Genomic DNA, 17,386 nt, shown 5'->3' on the forward strand with positions numbered 1-17,386 from the left:
GCGCACGGCTTGCACGCCACTTGCACGCACGCACTCGGCTTGCACGTGCACCCCCCCCCCCCCCTTAATCTTCCCATATCCCCCCGTGGAGGCACGGGTCTCCCAATGCCCCCCCCCTCATGTGCCCCTCATCCGGATCAGTCCTCCCAGTATCGCTCGCACTCCTCCCAGTGCCTCCCTCCATCCTTCCTTGTCCTCCCAGTGCCCCTCCCCCGCCTCCCACCCCTCCCCGTGACCCGCCCCAGTGCTCCCAGTATCCCCCCATACTTCCCAGTTCTCCCAGTGCCCCCCCAAATCCTTCTTTGTCCTCCCCACCCTTCCCAGTCCACCCAGTGACCCCCACTTCTCCCTCCCCATCGCCCCCATCCCACCCGGTCCTCCCAGTGCCCTCCCCCAGTCCTCCCAGTGCCTCCACCCTGCCCAGTTCCCCCAGTGACAACCCCCCCCCCCCACACACACTCCATCCTTCCCAGTCCTCCCAGTAACCCCCCCCCCCACCCCATCCCTCCCATTTCCCATCCGGCGGGGCAATGAGGAGCTGGGGGGGGACAATGAGGTGCGTTTATCGGCGGGGAGGGGGGGAGGTTGGGGGGGTGGTTGGAGGGTATTTGGGGGGGGGGGGGGGAGATGCGAGGACGTTGCGTTACAAAACGAGGACCGGTACATACATACGTACATATATATATAGTATATACACCCACAGGTATACGTGTGAGATTAAATAACCCCAGCACCCCCCCGGGGCTCGCGCTCCCCGACCCCCCCCCTTAAATACTTCCCTCCCCCCCTCCCCCCTCCCCCAAGTGGCTCCAATCCAGTCGGACCCCCCCCTCCCCGCCACCCCGCTGCCCCTCCCCCTTTCTCCCTCCCTCCGCCCCTTCCCAGTATAACCACCGCTGGCTCCCAGTTGCCCCCACATCCAGTTACTGTCGGAGACTCAGTACTTTGAGGGGGGGGGGGGGAGGGGAGGGGGCAAATAGAAACGAAAACCAAAGGGGTTCCCCCACCACCACCGCCGCCCCAGGCTGAGGGGAGATGGGGGGCTGCCAGTGGGGGTTGCCCCAGAGAAATACTGTGATTTACTGGGGGTGTATTTACAATTAAAGGGGGGGGGGGGGTCACTGCCTCCTGGCACTGCTCCCCCCCACTGGAGGGGGTTCCCCGTTCCCACACACTCCACCCAGGGAAAGGCAATGCCCTGGGATGGGGGAGGATGTGGAGGTGCTGGGGGCACCCCCTGGCCGTGCCCCCCCCTCTCTCCCCCCGTGCCAGCTGCATGGGTTGGCAAGGGCTGAGCTTGGCAAAGGCTCGGTGTGTGTCCCCCCCCCCCCCAGCACCTCAGTGGTGGCAGTGGGTGTGTATGGGGCGGGGGGGGGGCAGTGAAACCCCCCCCAGTACTGAAGGATGGAGGGGTCCCAGCACTGAGTGCAGTGCGGGGGGGGGGAAGGGTGGGCACTGATTCCATGTGGGGGCACACAAAGGCGACCAGCCCCCCCCTCGACAGTGCTCCAATGGAGTCCCAAAAAGAGGAGATAGGGATTGGGGGAGGGGGGGGGGAAGAGGGGTAGCTTCCCCTCCCCTTTTTGCTCCCGATCATGGTTCACATTTTGGGGGGGGGGGGGGGGGGAGAGATGATTTTTGTTTGCCTCCCTCACCAATGTCTGGAGTGGGGGAGGAGGTCACATTGAGAGGAGGGTGCGTTTGAGGAGGGGTGGCCTGGGGGGGGGGGTCGTGCCACTTTCACCCCTCCCCCAGTCAATCCACCACGTTATTACGAGACTCACACTGGACAGACACGAATGTGGGGTGTCCGCCCCCCCAAAATTAAACCCTGTTTGCGTCCCCTCCCCTTCTCTCTGTACCCCAATGGGAGGTGGGGGGCACCAGGAGGCCATGGTGGGATCTCGCCTCCCCCCCCCCCCCGTGGAGAAGGGATGAAAAAGGGGGGAGAGAGGGGCTTGGGGGAGAGGGGCAGAGCCCCCCCGGGCCCCCCCCAAAATCGCTGCGGTTTGAGGGTGGTTTAAGTCGGGTTGGAATTTTTCAAGGTCTGCAGCTTGGCCTCCAGTTCGGAGATCTGAAAAACAGCAAAGGGGAGAGGTCTCAGCGGGGGGGGGGGGGGGGGGCACGGGTAGGGGATATGGGGACGTAGGGTGCAAACGTGGGGCTCGGGGGGGAACAAGAGGAGGGGGGGCACCGTGAGTTGAAGGCGTGGGATGGGGATGTGGGGATGGGGGGACAGAACGTGGGGGACGTGACACGGAGATGCTGGGGGGTGGAGGGGGGGGAAAGGATGGGGACACGAGTGGGGGGTGGACAGCACGGACAGGGGAATGGGATGGGGTGCTGGGGGGACAGTGTGGGGAGGGGGGGGAGGGGACAGGGGGCTGCAGCCAGCTGGTGGGTGAGAGGCTTTGCATTGTCTGGGGGTGGCTGTGGAAGGGAGGGGCACACGGAGGGTCCCCCTGGTGCCCCCCGGCCCCACACCGCGACCCACAGCTCTTCCCAGGCGCTCCGGGCTCCCGGGGATGTGGTGACCCCATAGGGGATCTGCTATGACCCAGCACAGCTCTCTGATCCCTGGTGAGTTGTGGGGAGGGGGGATCTGGTGGAGGCAGCGTGGAATCCAGTGTGACCCGCGGTGGGATCCAGCATGACCAGCGTGGGCCCCGGCTCCCAGCCGAGGATCAGGCGTGACCCAGCGCCTCGTGCGCATCTGCCAGGACCCGCTGCGGGATCCCCCACGCTCAGCCCACGATCTGATGCCCAAGACAATTTCTTTCGGTCCGTCAGGGGAACGTCAGACCCGGCACGGCCCAACGCGTGGGCAGATCCACCACGATCCGACACGGAGAGGAGGATCGGGCGCACGGCAGCGCCCGCACGGATCCCCTCAATCCGGGGCAACGGGAGCAGAATCCGATGGCGTGGGCAGATCCACTGCTGCCCGACGTGGGATCCGGAGCAGAGAGGAATTCCTGTGATCCATCGGTGGGAGCGGCGGCGGAGCGGGACCGGGCAGCGGTGGGGCCGTGGCCGGATCCGGCCGTGCCCATGGGGGCCCCGGGGCTCAGGGGCAGCCCGCATCCCGGCGCCCGGTGCCCACCTTCTCCTGCAGCTTCTCCATCTCCTCCTTGTGTGCCAGCTCCGACTCCTCCAGCACCCGCCGCTGCGCCGTCTCCTTCTTCAGGAACTCGATTTCCCTGTGGGGAGACAGAGTGTGGGTATCTGTGCCCCCTCCGTGGGGTAGGGAGGTGGGGAGGGGGATGCTGGGGTGTTGAGGAGAATCTGTGCCCACGGGTGGTGGTGCCGTGGGTGGTTTCTCCTCAGGGTTTGTCTCTAGGGTATGCTCAGGGTGGGTTTGGTGTCCTGAAGAGGAGTGGGTGCCCAAGGGATGCTCCATGCCCAGGAACAAGGGGTACCCAGGAAAGGTTTGGTGCCCTGAAGAGGGATCAATGCCCAGGGGATGCCCCATGCTTAGGGGGTGGGTGCTCTGTGCCCAAGGGATGCTCCATGCCTAGAAGATGCTCCATGCTCAGGAACAAGGGGCACTCAGAAAGGGTTTGGTGCCCCGAGGAGAACTCAATGCCCAAGGGATTCTCCATGTTTAGGGGATGCATGATCCACACCCAGGGGATGAATGGTCCATGCCCAAGTGATGCTCTGTGCCCAGGAAAAGAAGGATGCCCAGGAAGGGTTTGGTGCCCTGAAGAGAGATCAGTGCCCAGGGGATGCTCCATGCACAGGGGATGGATGGTCCGTGCCCAGGGGATGGTCCAAGCCCAACAGATGGTCCATGCCCAGGAACGAGGGCTGCCCAGGACAGCTTTGGTGCCCCAGGGAGGAGCTGATGCTCCCCTGATTGTGGCAAAGGACAGCGTGTGCCTGGCAAGGACACGGTGCCCCACATGGTGCACACCAAGGGCACGGTCTGTGCCCAGGAGAGGGACTGCTCCCAGGGAGTGGGTCCCCAGGGATGGTGCGTATCCAGGACGAGGGGTACCCGGGAGGCGATGGGTGCCCAGGGGGAGGATGAGCACCCAGGGCCCTGCCCTCACTTTTGCTGGTACTCCTTGATGAGCCGCTTGGCCTTGCTGTACTTGCGCTCCAGGGTCTGGTACTGGGCCTGGGTCTCCTTGAGGTGCTCATCCACCGCCTGGCACAGGTTCTGTGCCTCCATCCAGTACCCCTCCAGCTTCTCCATGCGCTCCTTGTTCTCCTCCACGCTCTGCTCCAGTTGGGCCTTCTCAGCCCTCCACCGTGCCTTCTCCTGCTCGAGGCACTGCAGCTGGGGGACAGCAGGGTCAGGGCACAGCACGGGATGGCATGGCACGGCGTGGGATGGAACAGTGTGGCATGGGATGGCTTGACTTGGCCCAAGAGCGGGTATGGCACAGACTGGGATGGGATGGGATGGGATGGGATGGGATGGGATGGGATGGGATGGGATGGGATGGGATGGGATGGGATGGGATGGGATGGCATGGCATGGGATGGCATGGTTTGGCCAAAGAGCAGGTATAGTATGGCATAGTGTGGCACAAAACCTCTTGGTGGGCCATGGGAGAGAGCTGTGCGGATCTGGAGAGGATGTGGGGAGATGGAGGAATCTGCTCACCTTCCTCTTCAGCTGCTGGATCTCCGCCTCGGTGACAGCGTGCTTGATTTGGAGCTGCAAGAGGAGCCGGGCATCCTCAGGGCATGGCAACGTGGTGGGACTCCCCTGCTCTGCTCCCACGTGCCCCCCCGGCCCCTCCTCACCTCCTTGAACTTATGCACCAGCTTCTCAGGGTCCATCTCAACTGGAGAGAGCGTGTCCTCGTTCTCAGCCAGCTCGAACACCTCGATGGCCATCTCACCACTGGGAAACATGGGGCTCATCTCCTCCTCCTCATCTGTGGCGTATTCCCCTGTCTGTGCAGGCACAGAGCAACGTTGGCACACATCACCCGCCCCCTCCACGCAGGGAAACCGAGTCAGCATCCCCACGGTGGTTTGGGGAGCCCAGGCAGTGAGGGCCACGTCTGTACTCCCTCACTGAGTGCTGCCTTCACCTCCTCATCATCCTCGGTGTACTGCGTGTAGCGCTGCTCAATCATCTCCCGCTGCCACCTCTCCTGCTCCAGTGTCTGCTGGATCAGCTGGGCCACCTCGCTCTGCTCACCTGGCTTCTCCCTCCCGATGAGGAACCTGCAGGGACAGCGGGCACTCACGTGGGGACGGTGTGGGCAGCAGGGAACTGAGGGTGGGGGACGTGCAGGGGGCTCAGCCGGGGGCAATGGAGGGGCTCAGGTGGGGGACACTCCGTGACAAATGTGGTAGGACATCACGGGAACTGTGTTGGAGATAGAGGGGCACTCTACCCTGTTCTGGGGGGGGAGTGGGCATGGGACAGGAGGCGGCAGGGAGTGCTGTGGGGCAGGGAGTGCTGTGGGGCAGGGAGTGCTGCGGGGGCTGCTCGCCCCAGCCCTGGGCCCTACCGGACACGGCCCTTGGTGTTCCTGAGCACGGAGGCAGCGAAGCTCTGCGTCACTCCCACCAGGCTGGTGCCATCCACCTCCACGATGAGGTCGTTCACCTGGATCCTGAGGACAAGGGGACCATCACAGCACGACCACCCCCCCACCCCACCCCACCCCACCCCACCCAGAGCCCAGCTCCTCCATCACCACCACAGCCCACCAGCAGGCACCCAGGTGGAGTTTGGGCATCCCATACCTGCCGTCCCGGTGGGCTGCCCCTCCCTCCGTCACCGTCTTGACGAAGATGCCCAGCTTCTCCAGGCCCATGTCGGCCCCCGCGCCCATGCCGATGATGCTGATCCCCAACCCCGCTGCATCTATGGGGACAGCGAGCCGTGTCCCAATGGGGTGGCAACAAAACACCAATGGGGTCACCTCAAGGCCATCCCCAAGGTGCCGAGGGAGCCCCCGGGAATGGGATCGGGGTGAGACCCACCTTTCTCCAGCTCCACGGGGAAGAGGTCGAGCCGCTCCACCCTTTTCTCCAGCTCATACTCCGCTGACGCGGCCATGGGGTCAACATCTTCATTGCGGCGGTCGTAGTCCTCATTGGAGTAAGTGCTGAAGACCTGAGGTGGGGGGAGATGGTGAAAGGGACAGGGAGTGGGGATGTGGAGCCCAGGAGATGGGGAACCCACGGCACGGCGTGCGATGAGGAGTATGAGGAAGGCTGGGGGGTCTGGGATGTGCTGGGAGAGGGGGGTGGTCTGTGCTCTGCATCCCAGGATGGACGGAGGGATGGAGGAAAGGATAGATGGAGGAAGGGATGGAGGGATGGATGGGAGCAGAAAGAGGGAGAGGGACGAATGGATGGATGGATGGTTTGGTGGAGGGATGGATGGATGGATGGATGGATGGATGGATGGATGGTTGGCCAGACAGATGGACCAAGCATAGATGGGGATGGATGAATGGATATGCAGAGGGATGTGTGGATGGATGGCAGGAGGATGGGGTGTTCAAGCAGTGGCTGTTCCAAGTCAGGCAACGTGGGGGCACAGACGTGACTGTTTCCCTGCTCCTTCCTCATCTTCCCCCCTTCCCCAGTGAGGGAGTCCCCAGCTCCCTGCCCTGCATCTCTTCAAGAGCCAGGGAGGGGACAGCTCTGCCTTTCCCTGCACCCCATGAGAGCTGGGCACACCCACACAATCCTGTGCTCCCAGCCTGGGGGGGGTCACCCAGGCTCTGAGCTGTGGCAGATGTCCCCAGAGGGGCCACAGTGCTCCAGGGCGAGTGGATTAGGGCTAACACCGTGCCACTAAAGCCTTGCACAAAGGGTATTAGGGATGAGTGTCAAGGGCCATCGCACAAAGCCTGGTGACACCGAGACAGGCGGGACCCTCCCGGGTGGCACCGCCGGGGACAAGACGGGCACCTGCCCCACATCTGCACAGGGACCCCAGGGGGGATCCAGGCTTGTCCCACTGTGCACCTGAGCGCTGTCCCCAGGTCCTTGGGGTGCTGGAGACGTGCAGGGGACCTGGAGCAATTCCCAGAGGAGACACAGAAGGAGGCAGCAAATGTGCCAAGGGAGGGGGCTAGCCGCAGGGACCCCCATCCCCGAGCACAGGGTGCACCCTGAGGGTTCTGGTGCTGGGGGTGTCCCCAGGTGCCCACACTCTGGGCCGATTCAGGACTAGGGATGCTGACAGGCGTTGGGAAAGGCCCCGCAGCACCCCACGGAGGGACAGGGCAGGGGACAAACACCAGAGGCACCCCTCAAAGCGCATCTGCACGTCCACAGCAGCGATTCCTTCTCGGGGCCGGGACGGCCGATCCCCGTGGTGCAAAACCCTCCGGTGCACACCCAGCGGTGCACGGCCACCGTGGGACCCCATCCCCACGCGGTGCCACCACGGTGCCCATGTCCCATCCCAGGTGGGGCCACCCACCCGCCGCTGACTCAGAGCCAGAATATAGGCCGTGCCTCTAAAAATAACCCAGCGAGGCACAAAGCAATTTCTGTTCCTCCAGCCGGGGGGATACGAGCACGAGAGAAAGCTCTGAAATAACGGCACGGCCTCGTCGCCCTCCGCTGGCAACGCTGGCACCGGGTGGGGGTGATGTGGGGACCCCAAATCCCGGAGCTGTCCCCATGTGGGGATGAGGGGTGGGGGGGGGATGAGCAGATGTCACCGCTGGCACCCACCCGCCCATGAGGCACTTCCCTTTCCTCCACTTCCTGAAACAGCCCTGTGCTGAGCCCGGGGGGGGGAGGTGGGCACCATCCTTCCCTGCGGGGGTCCCAGCTCTGGAAGGGGTCCCAGCACTGATGGGACGTGGGGACCAGGGCTGGCCCGGTGGCACCTGGCAGGAGCTGGGGCCCAGCTGAATATTTTGGCCACCCTCTCCCAAAATGCACGGTGAGCCCAGGCCCGCTCCGCGTGGTGTGGCAGTGTGTGCCATCAGGTCCTGGCCTCACCCCGTCCACGTGCCACCAACACAACATCTCACGGCCGAGGTCTCCACCCCACGCTGCATCCCTTTCCCCTCCCCACGTGGCCAAGTGTCCCCAGCAGCACTGCTCCCAGCTGGCGGCTGATCCCAGGGGCTCATGTTGGGGTACAGGGGCACCCTGAAGACCCTCTGCCCTCCTCCACACCGGGCCACCAGCACTGCATGGAGGTGGCCCAAGCTTGGCCATGGCCAATGGGGAAGGAGGTTGCCCACTTCCACGGCCTCCAATCTCACTGCCGGATGGATGAGGACCCCCAAAACTCCCCTCTTCTCCTCCCTTCTTTGGGGACCCCACGGCTGGGCTCACCTGGATGGGCGCCGTGCTGAACTGGATCTTGCGGTTGGGGACGGGCTCCTCTTCCTCGGACAGCCCCGGGATCTCCATGCAGCCGGATTCGGGCTCGTAGAGCCCATCCGCCTCCTCATCCTCATCCAGCCCACTGCCCCCCGAGTCCTCCCCGAGCCCACTGTAGGCACTTATGTCCACCAGGTCCGCCTCGGAGAAGTCCTCCTTCTTGGACTCATCATACAGCTCGCCTTCCTCCACCCGCTCACCCTTGCTGCCCTCCTTGGCGTCGGGGGGTTCCTCTCCCCCATCCAGGCACGGTTCGGGGACCACCATCCCCTCGTCCCCTTTGGCCACCTCCGGTGCAGGCGTGGGCTCCTTGACCTCCCCTTCCACCTCCGACTCTCCGCTCTCCTCCACCTCCACCGGTTTGATCTTGCACACCTCCTGCACCCGCGCGACGCTCCCATCCTTCTCCGCCGACCTCGGGGCTTTGCCCATCACCTTCTCCTCCTCCGCAGGACGCGGCCGGGCGGGCGCAGCGCTGCCTTCCACGCCGCCCTCGGCTTTGCCACCCTCTCCTCCCTGCAGGAAGACGCGGGACCTCTTGCTCACCAGCTTGGAGTTGAGCGGCCCCGCGCGCCCCGGCGCCTTGTGCAGGTTGTTCCGCAGGTCGGCCTTCTCGAACACGGCGCTCAGCTGGCTGACGGTGGGCGACACGGCCTCGGTGTCCAGCTTATCCAAGGACTCGGTGCTGCCGTTGAACTTCACCACCACGTCCAGCTTGCGGTCCTGGAAGCCGGCGCGCTCCTTGCGCAGCAGCAGCTTGGTGGTGGTCTCCTTCTCCTGGGGGCTCCGCTCGAAGATCTTGCGCGTCTCCTGCAGCTTGGAGAAGGGTTTGTCGGGCTTGGAGTCGAAGCGGCTCACCCGCTCGGACACGCTGGTGCCCAGCTTCAGGGGGCTGCCCTGCTCCATGCTATCGCTCAGGCTGCCGGCGCGGGGCAGGGAGAGGCGGACGGGCTTCTCCTTGCCCTTGGCCAAGTCGCAGGAGCCCTCGGGGCCCGGAGCCGTCCCCATCTGCAGGAACATGTTCTTGATGCGATGGACGTTGGAGCCATACTTCTTGCTGCGGGCTTTCTTGCCGTCCTCGCCCTCGGCATCCTTTGTGGGTTTCAGGGCCTGGATGGTGGCCTCGTAAGCGTTGCGGTGCGGGGACGCGCTCCTCAACCCCCCGCTGCCCGCCCCGCCGCCGGGGACCCCCCCGCTGCCCCCCGGGGCTGCCGCCCCGCTCGCTGCCTCCGTCCTCAGCATCCTGCCCCGAAACCTCCGTCACCGCCGCACCGCATCGCCCGCCGCCCGCTGGGCACGGGGAGGGGGCCGTGCTGGGGGGCCGCGGGGACCCGGTCAGGCCATCGCCAGCCTGGGGGGGCCCAGCGTGCCCCCCCCCTCCGCCCCGGCCCTCCTTCCTTCCTTCCTCCTTTCTCCTCCTCCTCTTCCCCTTTCTCTCTGCGCTGGTGATGGAGCGCTGCCGCCCGCGATCCGCCCGCCCCGCTGCCCGCAGAGCCCTCTGGGTCTTAGCGACGCTCTCTTGCTCTTCCTCTTCCTCGCCGCTGCGCTTCGGCCTCACCGCTGGATGCCCCCAGCTCTGTGTGTGTCCCCCCCACGACCCCCCTCCCCTCGAGAGCTGCTGGTGGCACCGCCGTCCCCTCCCCACAGACCCCGCTCTCCCCCTCCATCCCCTCCACATGGTTGGGACCGCATTGTCGTTCCTCCCCCCCCCCCCCCCCCGAGCTTGGGCATTGTCCCCACAGCCCAGCGCTGTCCCCATGCCCCCCCCCCCCCCTCCGGGTCTGTCCCCTCCTCCCAAAGACCCCACAGCAGCCCCCGGGAACCCCCTCCCTCCCAGCACTGCCCCACACACACGCTGCTTCTGCCCCTCTGCATCCCGCAGCCCCCAGGATGGACCCTGAGTCCCCCCAGATCTGGTGTCCCCCACCTTCTTAAACGCACCCCCTGTCCCCACGTCCTTCCCCCCCCACACACACTCCACTCATCCCTCCAGTTTTGCACCCCTATGCCCCATCCCATATCCTCTCACTGTTATCCCCACATCCCCCACTCTTTTCTCCCTGTCCCCCCAGTTTCACACACCCAGTTGTCCCCCCCCCATCCCTGTGCCCCTGCTGGCTGTCCCCGCAACCCCCTGCTCCCACCCCTGTGTGCCCCCCCAGGTTTGTCCCCCCTTTAGTCCCCATGACCCCAGCACTCCACCATAGGGTCCCCATTTATTTTCTCCCCCCATAAACCCAACCCATCTCCCCAGGGCATTACCCACCCACTCACACCTCGACCAGTGGGTCAGGTGGGGGAATATCTGGGGGGGGGGGGGTATTCCTGGGGGCCCACAGCCCTCCCAGTGCACGGGGACACCTCAGGGGAACCGGAGCATTCAGCGCAGCACCACTTTGGGACACTTCTGAGACCAGCACCCCCCAAAAAAAAAACCCCCACACACCACGCAGGCTGGAGGCCAGCACGGGGACACCGTTCCCCCCCCCCCCACCACCAATTGCCATCCCCACGGGCCCCCCACGCGGGTGCAGTCGCGGGCAGCAGGACCCTGCAGCGTCCGCAGCGCCCGACGCAGCGCCGGCCCTTTGTGCGTGACGCGGCGTGACGCGGCGCAGAGCGACAGCCCCCCCCCGCCCCAACCCCCCCTTCCCCTTCCGCTGCAGGGCCTGCTCACCCCCCCCCCCAGCCCTACAACATCCCCCCCCCCCCCCTCGCCCTCCAGTCCCACTCAGTGCTGGGAGACCTTGGCTCCCCACCCTGTGCGTGCACGTGTGCGCACACGCGTGTTCCCCGTCCCCCCCTCCCCACCCCTGTGCACACGTATGTGCACTGCACCACTTCTGGCCGCGGTGCCGTGCTGTCCCCAAGTGTCCCCATGCCCCGAGGTGACATGTTGTGCCTCACGGTGTCCCGTCGTGCCCCATGGTGCCCCGTCGTGCCCCATCACATCCTATTGTGCCCCATCACGGCCCTTCGTCCCCACTGCATTCTGCTGGGCCCCACTGTGCCCTGTTGTGACCCACTGTGCCCCATCGTGCCCCATGGTGCCTGCTTATATCCTACGAGTGCCCCATTGTGTGGCACTGTGCCCCACTGTGCCCCCCCTGCGTCCTATTGTGCCCCACTGTGCCCCACTGTGTCCTGTTGCACTCTGGTGCTCAGTTATATCCTATTGTGTCCCACTTATATCCCACTGGGCTCTGTTGTGCCCCATGGTCACCCCCACGGTGCTCTGGGCCCCCCCAACCCCATCCCACAGCCCAGCTGCCATCCAGGAGCGGTGGCACAGGGATGGGATAGCAGGAGGTGGGCCCACCCCGTCCCCGTGACCCCCCCCAGGAGGGGCCCCCCTCCAGGCCACCCTGCTGTCACTGTCACTCAGGCACTGGCAGAGCTCCCAGTGAAGATGGAGGCGGCCACGCTGCTGCAGCTCTGGGCACTGGCAGGCGAGTGGCACCAGTGTGGGGACACGGCTGGGGGGTACCCCTATGGGGAGGGGGCGGGGAGACCCTCGGGGGTGGGGGGTAACAGTGGGAAAGCTGGGTGAAACCTACTGTTCTTCAGGGCAGGGAGTTGGGGACAGGGGGACAGAGGGGATCTCTCTGCTCAGCGGGTGTGGGGTGAGGGGAAGGAGCTGGCCCTGTCCCCATCCCTGTCCCCGTTGTTGTCCCCCTCCCCATCCCCAACACCTCCTAAATATAACTGGCACTGCTGGGACCCGTGTCCTGGGGGAGGCCGTGTGCACTGTGGGGGTGCTGGAAATGGGGAAACTGAGGCAGGGAGGAGCTGTGCCCCCACTGAGGCTCCAGCCCCGTTCCTGAACGCAGCCCTGGCCCTGGGGGGCACCTGGACCACCCTGGGGGGCACCCAGACCACCCTCCCTGACCACCGCATCTCCCTCGAAACTGGAACCATCTTTGTCCACGAACTGGAGCGGGAGCTGTTCCAGGCGGCCTTCCTCAGCGAGAGCGAGGAGGAGGATGGTGAGGACCGGGCTGAGGGGAGGGGGGCAGAGGGTGTCCTACAGGACTGGGCTGGGGGGGTTGGGGGGGTCCAGGACTGATGACGGGGAGCACTGGCTTACACTTGTCCCTGACAGGCATAACCGAGGTGGGCTATACATCCATTCTTCCTCCCCTCCATCCATCTGCCCACCTATCTGCCCATCCACCCATCTGTCCATCCATCCATCCATTTGTTCATATATCCATCCATCCATCCATCCATTTACCCATCCACCCCTCCATCTGTCCATCCATCCATCCATCTGTTCATTTGTCCATGTGTCTCTCCACTCACCCATCCATCCATCCACCCATCCCCCCTCCATCCACCCATCCCCACTCTCTCCATCCATCCATCCATCCACATATCCACACATCCATCCCTCCATATCTCCATCCCTCCATCCATCCAACCAACCATCCATCCATTTACCCCTCCATCTGTCCATCCATCCATCCATCCATCCCCCCCTCTATTTACCCCTCCATCCACATATCCACACATCCAACCCTCCATACCTCCATCCCTTCATCCCTCCATCCCTCCACCTCTCCACACATCCATCCCCCCCTCCCTCCCTCCACCCATCCCACCCCCCCCACCCCCATCCCCCCCCGCCCCCCGGTTCCCTCCATCCCGCACACACCACACCACACCACACGGGGTCAGCGCATCCCACGCCCTCGTGTCCCCACGCGTGTCCACCCAGGAGCCGTCCCCATCACGTTCCGTGCCCAGCTCCGTTCCCACCCCGACCTCCCGCGGTGGCTGCGCTGTGCGCAGCGTGGGCCGCACCGCTCCGCGTTCCTCTACGGCAGTGCCACCGCCGCGGAGCTGGGGACACACGTCATCGAGGTGAGTGCCAGGGCACGGCCCCGAGCAGCCCTGGTGTGACCTCTGTGCAAGCCCTTGGCACGGGGCTGTGTCACCAACCTCCTGGGGCTGCCCCCCCACCCCCCGCCCCCCCCGTGCAGGTGCTGGCATCCAACCGTCTCACCTACGAGACAGCATCACAGCGCCTCATCATCTCCATCACCCCCTCCCCAGGTGAGGACCACCCCTCCCCCGCAATGGCTCTGTCCCTGAGCCCCACGCGGTCACGCAGCGTCCCCCACGGGTTCCCCGCATCCCGCAGAGGGGGATCCTCCGTACCAGGCTGAGTTCCTGGTGGGGAACCGCGACGTGGAGGAGCTGCTGCCGGCGGCCGCGCGGGAGCAGTTTGTGCAGGCGCTGTCCGACATCTGGGAGCACGACGAGCTCCGCATCATCAACATCACCTCCGCTCTGCACCGGGGGGGCCGCGTCCCGCTGCCCATCGAGGGGCGCAAGGAGGGGTACGGGGTCGGTACGGGATGGGGGGGGAGGGGGGAATCCCATCCGGAGGATTTAGGGGCGGTGTGGGGGTGTCGGTGCCGCAGGGTGTACGTGTCGGTGGGCTCGCACGCCGCCTTCTCGCCGTGCCTGCTGGACGCCAGCTCCGAGCAGAGCCGCTTCCGCTGCCGCCTGGGCCAGCAGCCCCTCGCCTCGTGCTACGACACCTTCACCCCACAATTCGTCATCCGTTGGTGCAACCTCACCCTGGTGAGAGCCAACCCCCCCCCCCCCAATCCCTCCCCACTGCCCCCCCTCGGCGATGCCCCCGTGTTGACCCCCATTTCAGGGTCAGCGGAGGGTGGTTATTATTGGGGTGGAGTGGTTGGGTCGCAGTTGGACTCGATGAGTTTTTAAGGTCTTTTCCAACCCGAGTGATTTCGTGATTCGATGATCTCCTTTCCAGCTGAGGGTGCTGCCCACCCCCACGGCCCCAGGACCGGTGTGGGGTCCCGGGGTGCTGGAGGGGAGCGGGGATTTCCAGCCCCCCACCGAGTCCCCCCCCCAGGACCTGCTGCCCTCTTTCCTGGTGACGCTGTTGGTGCCGTTGGCCGTGGCCGCGGTGCTCTGCGTGGTGCTGGGTCACCTCATGTGCTGCCGCCGGGAGGGAGTGTGAGTCAGGCACCGGGAGGAGGGGGGGGGGTCACGTCCCAGACCCCCCCCTGGGTGGGGCGTGGGGTGCCCCTCTTCCGTGGGGACAGAGTGTGGGTGAGTGCTTCTCATCGCCTGCTTTGTTGGTTGTTTCTTTGCCCCCCATCTTGGATCCGTTCCATAGGGCAAAGAGGGACTTGGAGACATCTGAGTAAGTCCCTGGGGTGAGATGGGGGGGGAGAGGGGGAAGAGGGGGGCTGGGGAGTGGGCTGGGCCCAGGGGAGGGCAGTGGGACTGGAACCAGAACCACAGAGCGACAGAACCAATGCATCACGGATTCAGATCCACAGAGTGGTGTTGGTCAGAGGGGACCCTAAGGACCCTCCAGGGTGGGGCAGAATGAGGAAAATGGGGCTGGGGGAGGCGGGGGGGGGAGTGGGGGAAGAGGATGACGGCGAGGTGCCCCCACCCCAAAGTGTCCCTACTCCCCAACCCCCATAACCCCCCAGCAGACAGGGCTCGGAGCGCAGCAGCCCTTTGACATCTTCACCATCACGCGGGGGTCTTTCTGGCGAGAAACACCCCCAGGACACCCCCTTCTTTCCCCCCCCCCCCCCTTCCCCCCAACCCCCCCTCCCTCGGCAGCATCCAGCTGGTTCACCACTCCAGCATCCACGGTGACACGGCGGAGCTGAGGAGCATGGCCCGCAGCCGCGACGTCCCCCGCCCGCTCTCCACGCTGCCCATGTTCAACGTGCGCACGGGGCAGCGCACCAACCCCATCACCCACCCCATGGGGGGGCCCCCCGACGGGGCGCGGGACCCCCTGATCCCACAGCAGCGGTGAGCTGGAGTGGGGGTGACGTGGGGGTGGGGGGGGAGGGGACAATTTGGGGATATCACAGTGATTTTGGGGGTTCTTTGGGATAGCCAGCACCCAGCTGTGCTGATGGGGCAAACGCAGCTCGCACCCACCCGAGTCCACCCCCCCCCAGCTCGTTGTGGGGGGGTTAAAACCCTTCCATAGCCATAGGGGAAGCCCCTCTCTTTTTATTGTTGGGGTTTTTTTAGAGGAATGACCTTTTTCTCCCCATTTCCAGGTAACGGGCTGTGTGGCTGTGTGTGTGTGTCCCCCCCCCAGGATGAGTTTGCTCCGAGCTCCCTTCTGCAAGCAGTCGGGGGGGGGGGGGGGGGGGGGGGGCTGTTGGGGGCAGTATTTTGCTGATAAAATTTGTCTGTTTGCAACGAGATGTGGTTCCTCAGCTTTATTTCCCGGCACCAACAGCCCAACCTGGCCGCACCGCAGCGGCTTTGGGGGTGCAGCCCTATACACCGCGGTCACCCCGCAACCCCTTACCCCCCTCCTCACTCCTTTACCCCCACCTCCATCTCCTCTCCCCGTTTCTTTTTGCAGTGAGCCCAAAAGATCTGAACGGGGGGGGGCGGGAGCACCCAGAAAGCATATTTTGGGGGCGGGGGGGTGTCCCCAAAGCTGGGTGCGCCCCGACACCCCCAGCTCTCACCTGCAGTCCTGGGCAGCTCCTTCTGCTCGCTCCTGCTCCACGCTCTCCTGTGCATCCCCCCCAGCCCCCCCGGGGGGGACACCGCAGCCCCCAGCCCCGAAGAAAGGGCCTCTTTCAGTGCAGCCGGGGGGGGGGGGGGGGTTAGGAAAACACGGGGGCGTGTTCGGGGGGAACAAGGGGAGGCATTGATGGGACAGGACGGAGAGGAGAAAGGGCCCTTTCAGCCCCGCGCAGCGTGAAGGTGTCCGTGCTGAGCTGCGTGCCACCGTTCCACACCCGAGCGTACCCCCAACTTGTGGGGGAGGGGGGGGGGGAAGGGGGGGCACCCCTTTGCTGCCCCTCGCTCTGTGCGTGCGAACGTTTGTGCTGTGTCGTGCCGTGGCACACTCACCCCCCGTGGCACGGTTTTTGCACAAGTGGGTGCAAACTCCCCACACACCCCCCCCCGTTTCCATCCCTCTTCTTGTCCCCCCCCTCACCCAACGTCTGTGCCCCCTCCAGCTCACTGAACCCCCCCCGACGTGTGTGTGTGTGTGTGTGTATGTAAGGGGGGGCTCCCCCAGCTATGTGCACCCCCACCTTGTGCCAACAGCCCCCTATTCTCCCCCTCATTGCCCCCTCCCCATCCTTCCCCCCCCCCCTCCTTGGCCTCCCAGCCCCATCCCACTCCCCCCACTCTCTGGGGGTGGCTCCCTGTCCCCTCTCTCCCCACCTATGGGCTGACCAAGGGGGAGGAGGAAGAGTGGGGGGAGGAGGGGGGGTGGGCAGCACGGAGCACAGTAGCGTGGCAGAAGGAGAGCAGGGAGGACACGCAGGGGCTGCGGTGCCCCCAACCCCATCCCTGACCCCCATTCCCTGGCAACGCGGGAAGAGACGAGGGCGCAGGCGGCAGCAGGTGGGTCGGATCATTTCACATGCTTTATTTCAGCAGTCGACAGAAATTATTTATAAGAAAAAAAAAAAATAGAAAAAAAAAAAAAAAAGAAGGAAAAAAGACATCATCTCCAATCCTTTCTCATACACAGACCAAAAAAATAATATATATATATATATATATATCCCAAAAAAGTTTAGGTACGGATGCGCAGAGATGAGCTGGGAGGCGCGGGACGGAGCGGGGGTGGGCTCGGGGAGGACAGCGTGGGCTGGAGGGAGGGGGGGGGTTAATGAGGGGTTGGGTGGGTGATAGGGTGGGTGGTTGGGTCTTGAGTGTAGTTAGTTGGGTCGTTGAGCGGATGGTTGGGTCGTTGAGCGGATGGTTGGGTCGTTGAGTAGTTGAGTGATGGTTGGGTGGGTGGATGGATGGTTGGGTGGGTGAGTGGGTGGTTGGGTGAGTGGGTGAGTGGGTGAGTGGGCAGTTAGGTGGATGGAAGGTTAAGCAGATGGATGGGAGGGTGGGTGGGTGGATGGGTGGAGAAGCTGCTGGGAGATGTGGGCAGAAATGAGGCACCTGCTGAGCGCGGGGGCTCAACGCCCATGCTTCGCTCTCCTTCCCCTTCCGAAGCCGCTAGGTTTGACCCAGCATTTATTTGCTCCGGGGATGTGCTGGGGGCACGGGGTGA

General features: G+C 64.8%; 2 protein-coding genes across 2 annotated transcripts; one reads left to right on the plus strand and one right to left on the minus strand.

Annotated features, from left to right (window-relative positions):
• Window positions 1–1,619: 1,619 nt before the first annotated feature.
• Window positions 1,620–9,849, minus strand: PPP1R9B (protein phosphatase 1 regulatory subunit 9B). The gene is made up of 10 exons (XM_065749967.1): window positions 8,284–9,849; window positions 5,956–6,088; window positions 5,716–5,836; window positions 5,478–5,582; window positions 5,052–5,187; window positions 4,759–4,911; window positions 4,616–4,669; window positions 4,056–4,285; window positions 3,104–3,200; window positions 1,620–2,074 (listed from the first exon to the last, which is right to left on the minus strand). The coding sequence occupies exons 1-10, from the start codon at window positions 9,571–9,573 to the stop codon at window positions 2,021–2,023; spliced, it is 2,373 nt and encodes a 790-aa protein (XP_065606039.1). The 5' UTR covers window positions 9,574–9,849; the 3' UTR covers window positions 1,620–2,020.
• Window positions 9,850–11,731: 1,882 nt separating this feature from the next.
• On the plus strand, window positions 11,732–15,453 carry SGCA (sarcoglycan alpha). The gene is made up of 10 exons (XM_065749943.1): window positions 11,732–11,780; window positions 12,162–12,317; window positions 13,049–13,194; window positions 13,314–13,386; window positions 13,475–13,673; window positions 13,758–13,920; window positions 14,117–14,322; window positions 14,486–14,512; window positions 14,947–15,144; window positions 15,402–15,453. Exons 1-10 carry the CDS (start codon window positions 11,741–11,743, stop codon window positions 15,403–15,405), a joined length of 1,212 nt encoding a protein of 403 aa, XP_065606015.1. The 5' UTR covers window positions 11,732–11,740; the 3' UTR covers window positions 15,406–15,453.
• Window positions 15,454–17,386: the final 1,933 nt, after the last annotated feature.

This window comes from Cyrtonyx montezumae, unplaced genomic scaffold (assembly GCF_038088225.1).
Source record: "Cyrtonyx montezumae isolate F1298 unplaced genomic scaffold, pur_monq_1.0 scaffold_61, whole genome shotgun sequence".
Lineage (NCBI taxonomy): Eukaryota > Metazoa > Chordata > Aves > Galliformes > Odontophoridae > Cyrtonyx > Cyrtonyx montezumae.

Excerpts from the sequence above, each read along its gene's own strand:
- SGCA (XM_065749943.1), top strand. The coding sequence starts at position 11,741 with ATGGAGGCGGCCACGCTGCTGCAGCTCTGGGCACTGGCAG. Across the intron at positions 13,674-13,757 it reads ATCGAGGGGCGCAAGGAGGG|GGTGTACGTGTCGGTGGGCT; the intron begins GTACGGGGTCGG and ends TCGGTGCCGCAG. Across the intron at positions 13,921-14,116 it reads GTTGGTGCAACCTCACCCTG|CTGAGGGTGCTGCCCACCCC; the intron begins GTGAGAGCCAAC and ends TCTCCTTTCCAG.
- PPP1R9B (XM_065749967.1), bottom strand. The coding sequence starts at position 9,573 with ATGCTGAGGACGGAGGCAGCGAGCGGGGCGGCAGCCCCGGGGGGCAGC. Across the intron at positions 5,188-5,477 it reads AACACCAAGGGCCGTGTCCG|GTTCCTCATCGGGAGGGAGA; the intron begins GTAGGGCCCAGG and ends CTGTCCCTGCAG. Across the intron at positions 4,286-4,615 it reads TCCAGCAGCTGAAGAGGAAG|CTGCAGTGCCTCGAGCAGGA; the intron begins GTGAGCAGATTC and ends GCTGTCCCCCAG.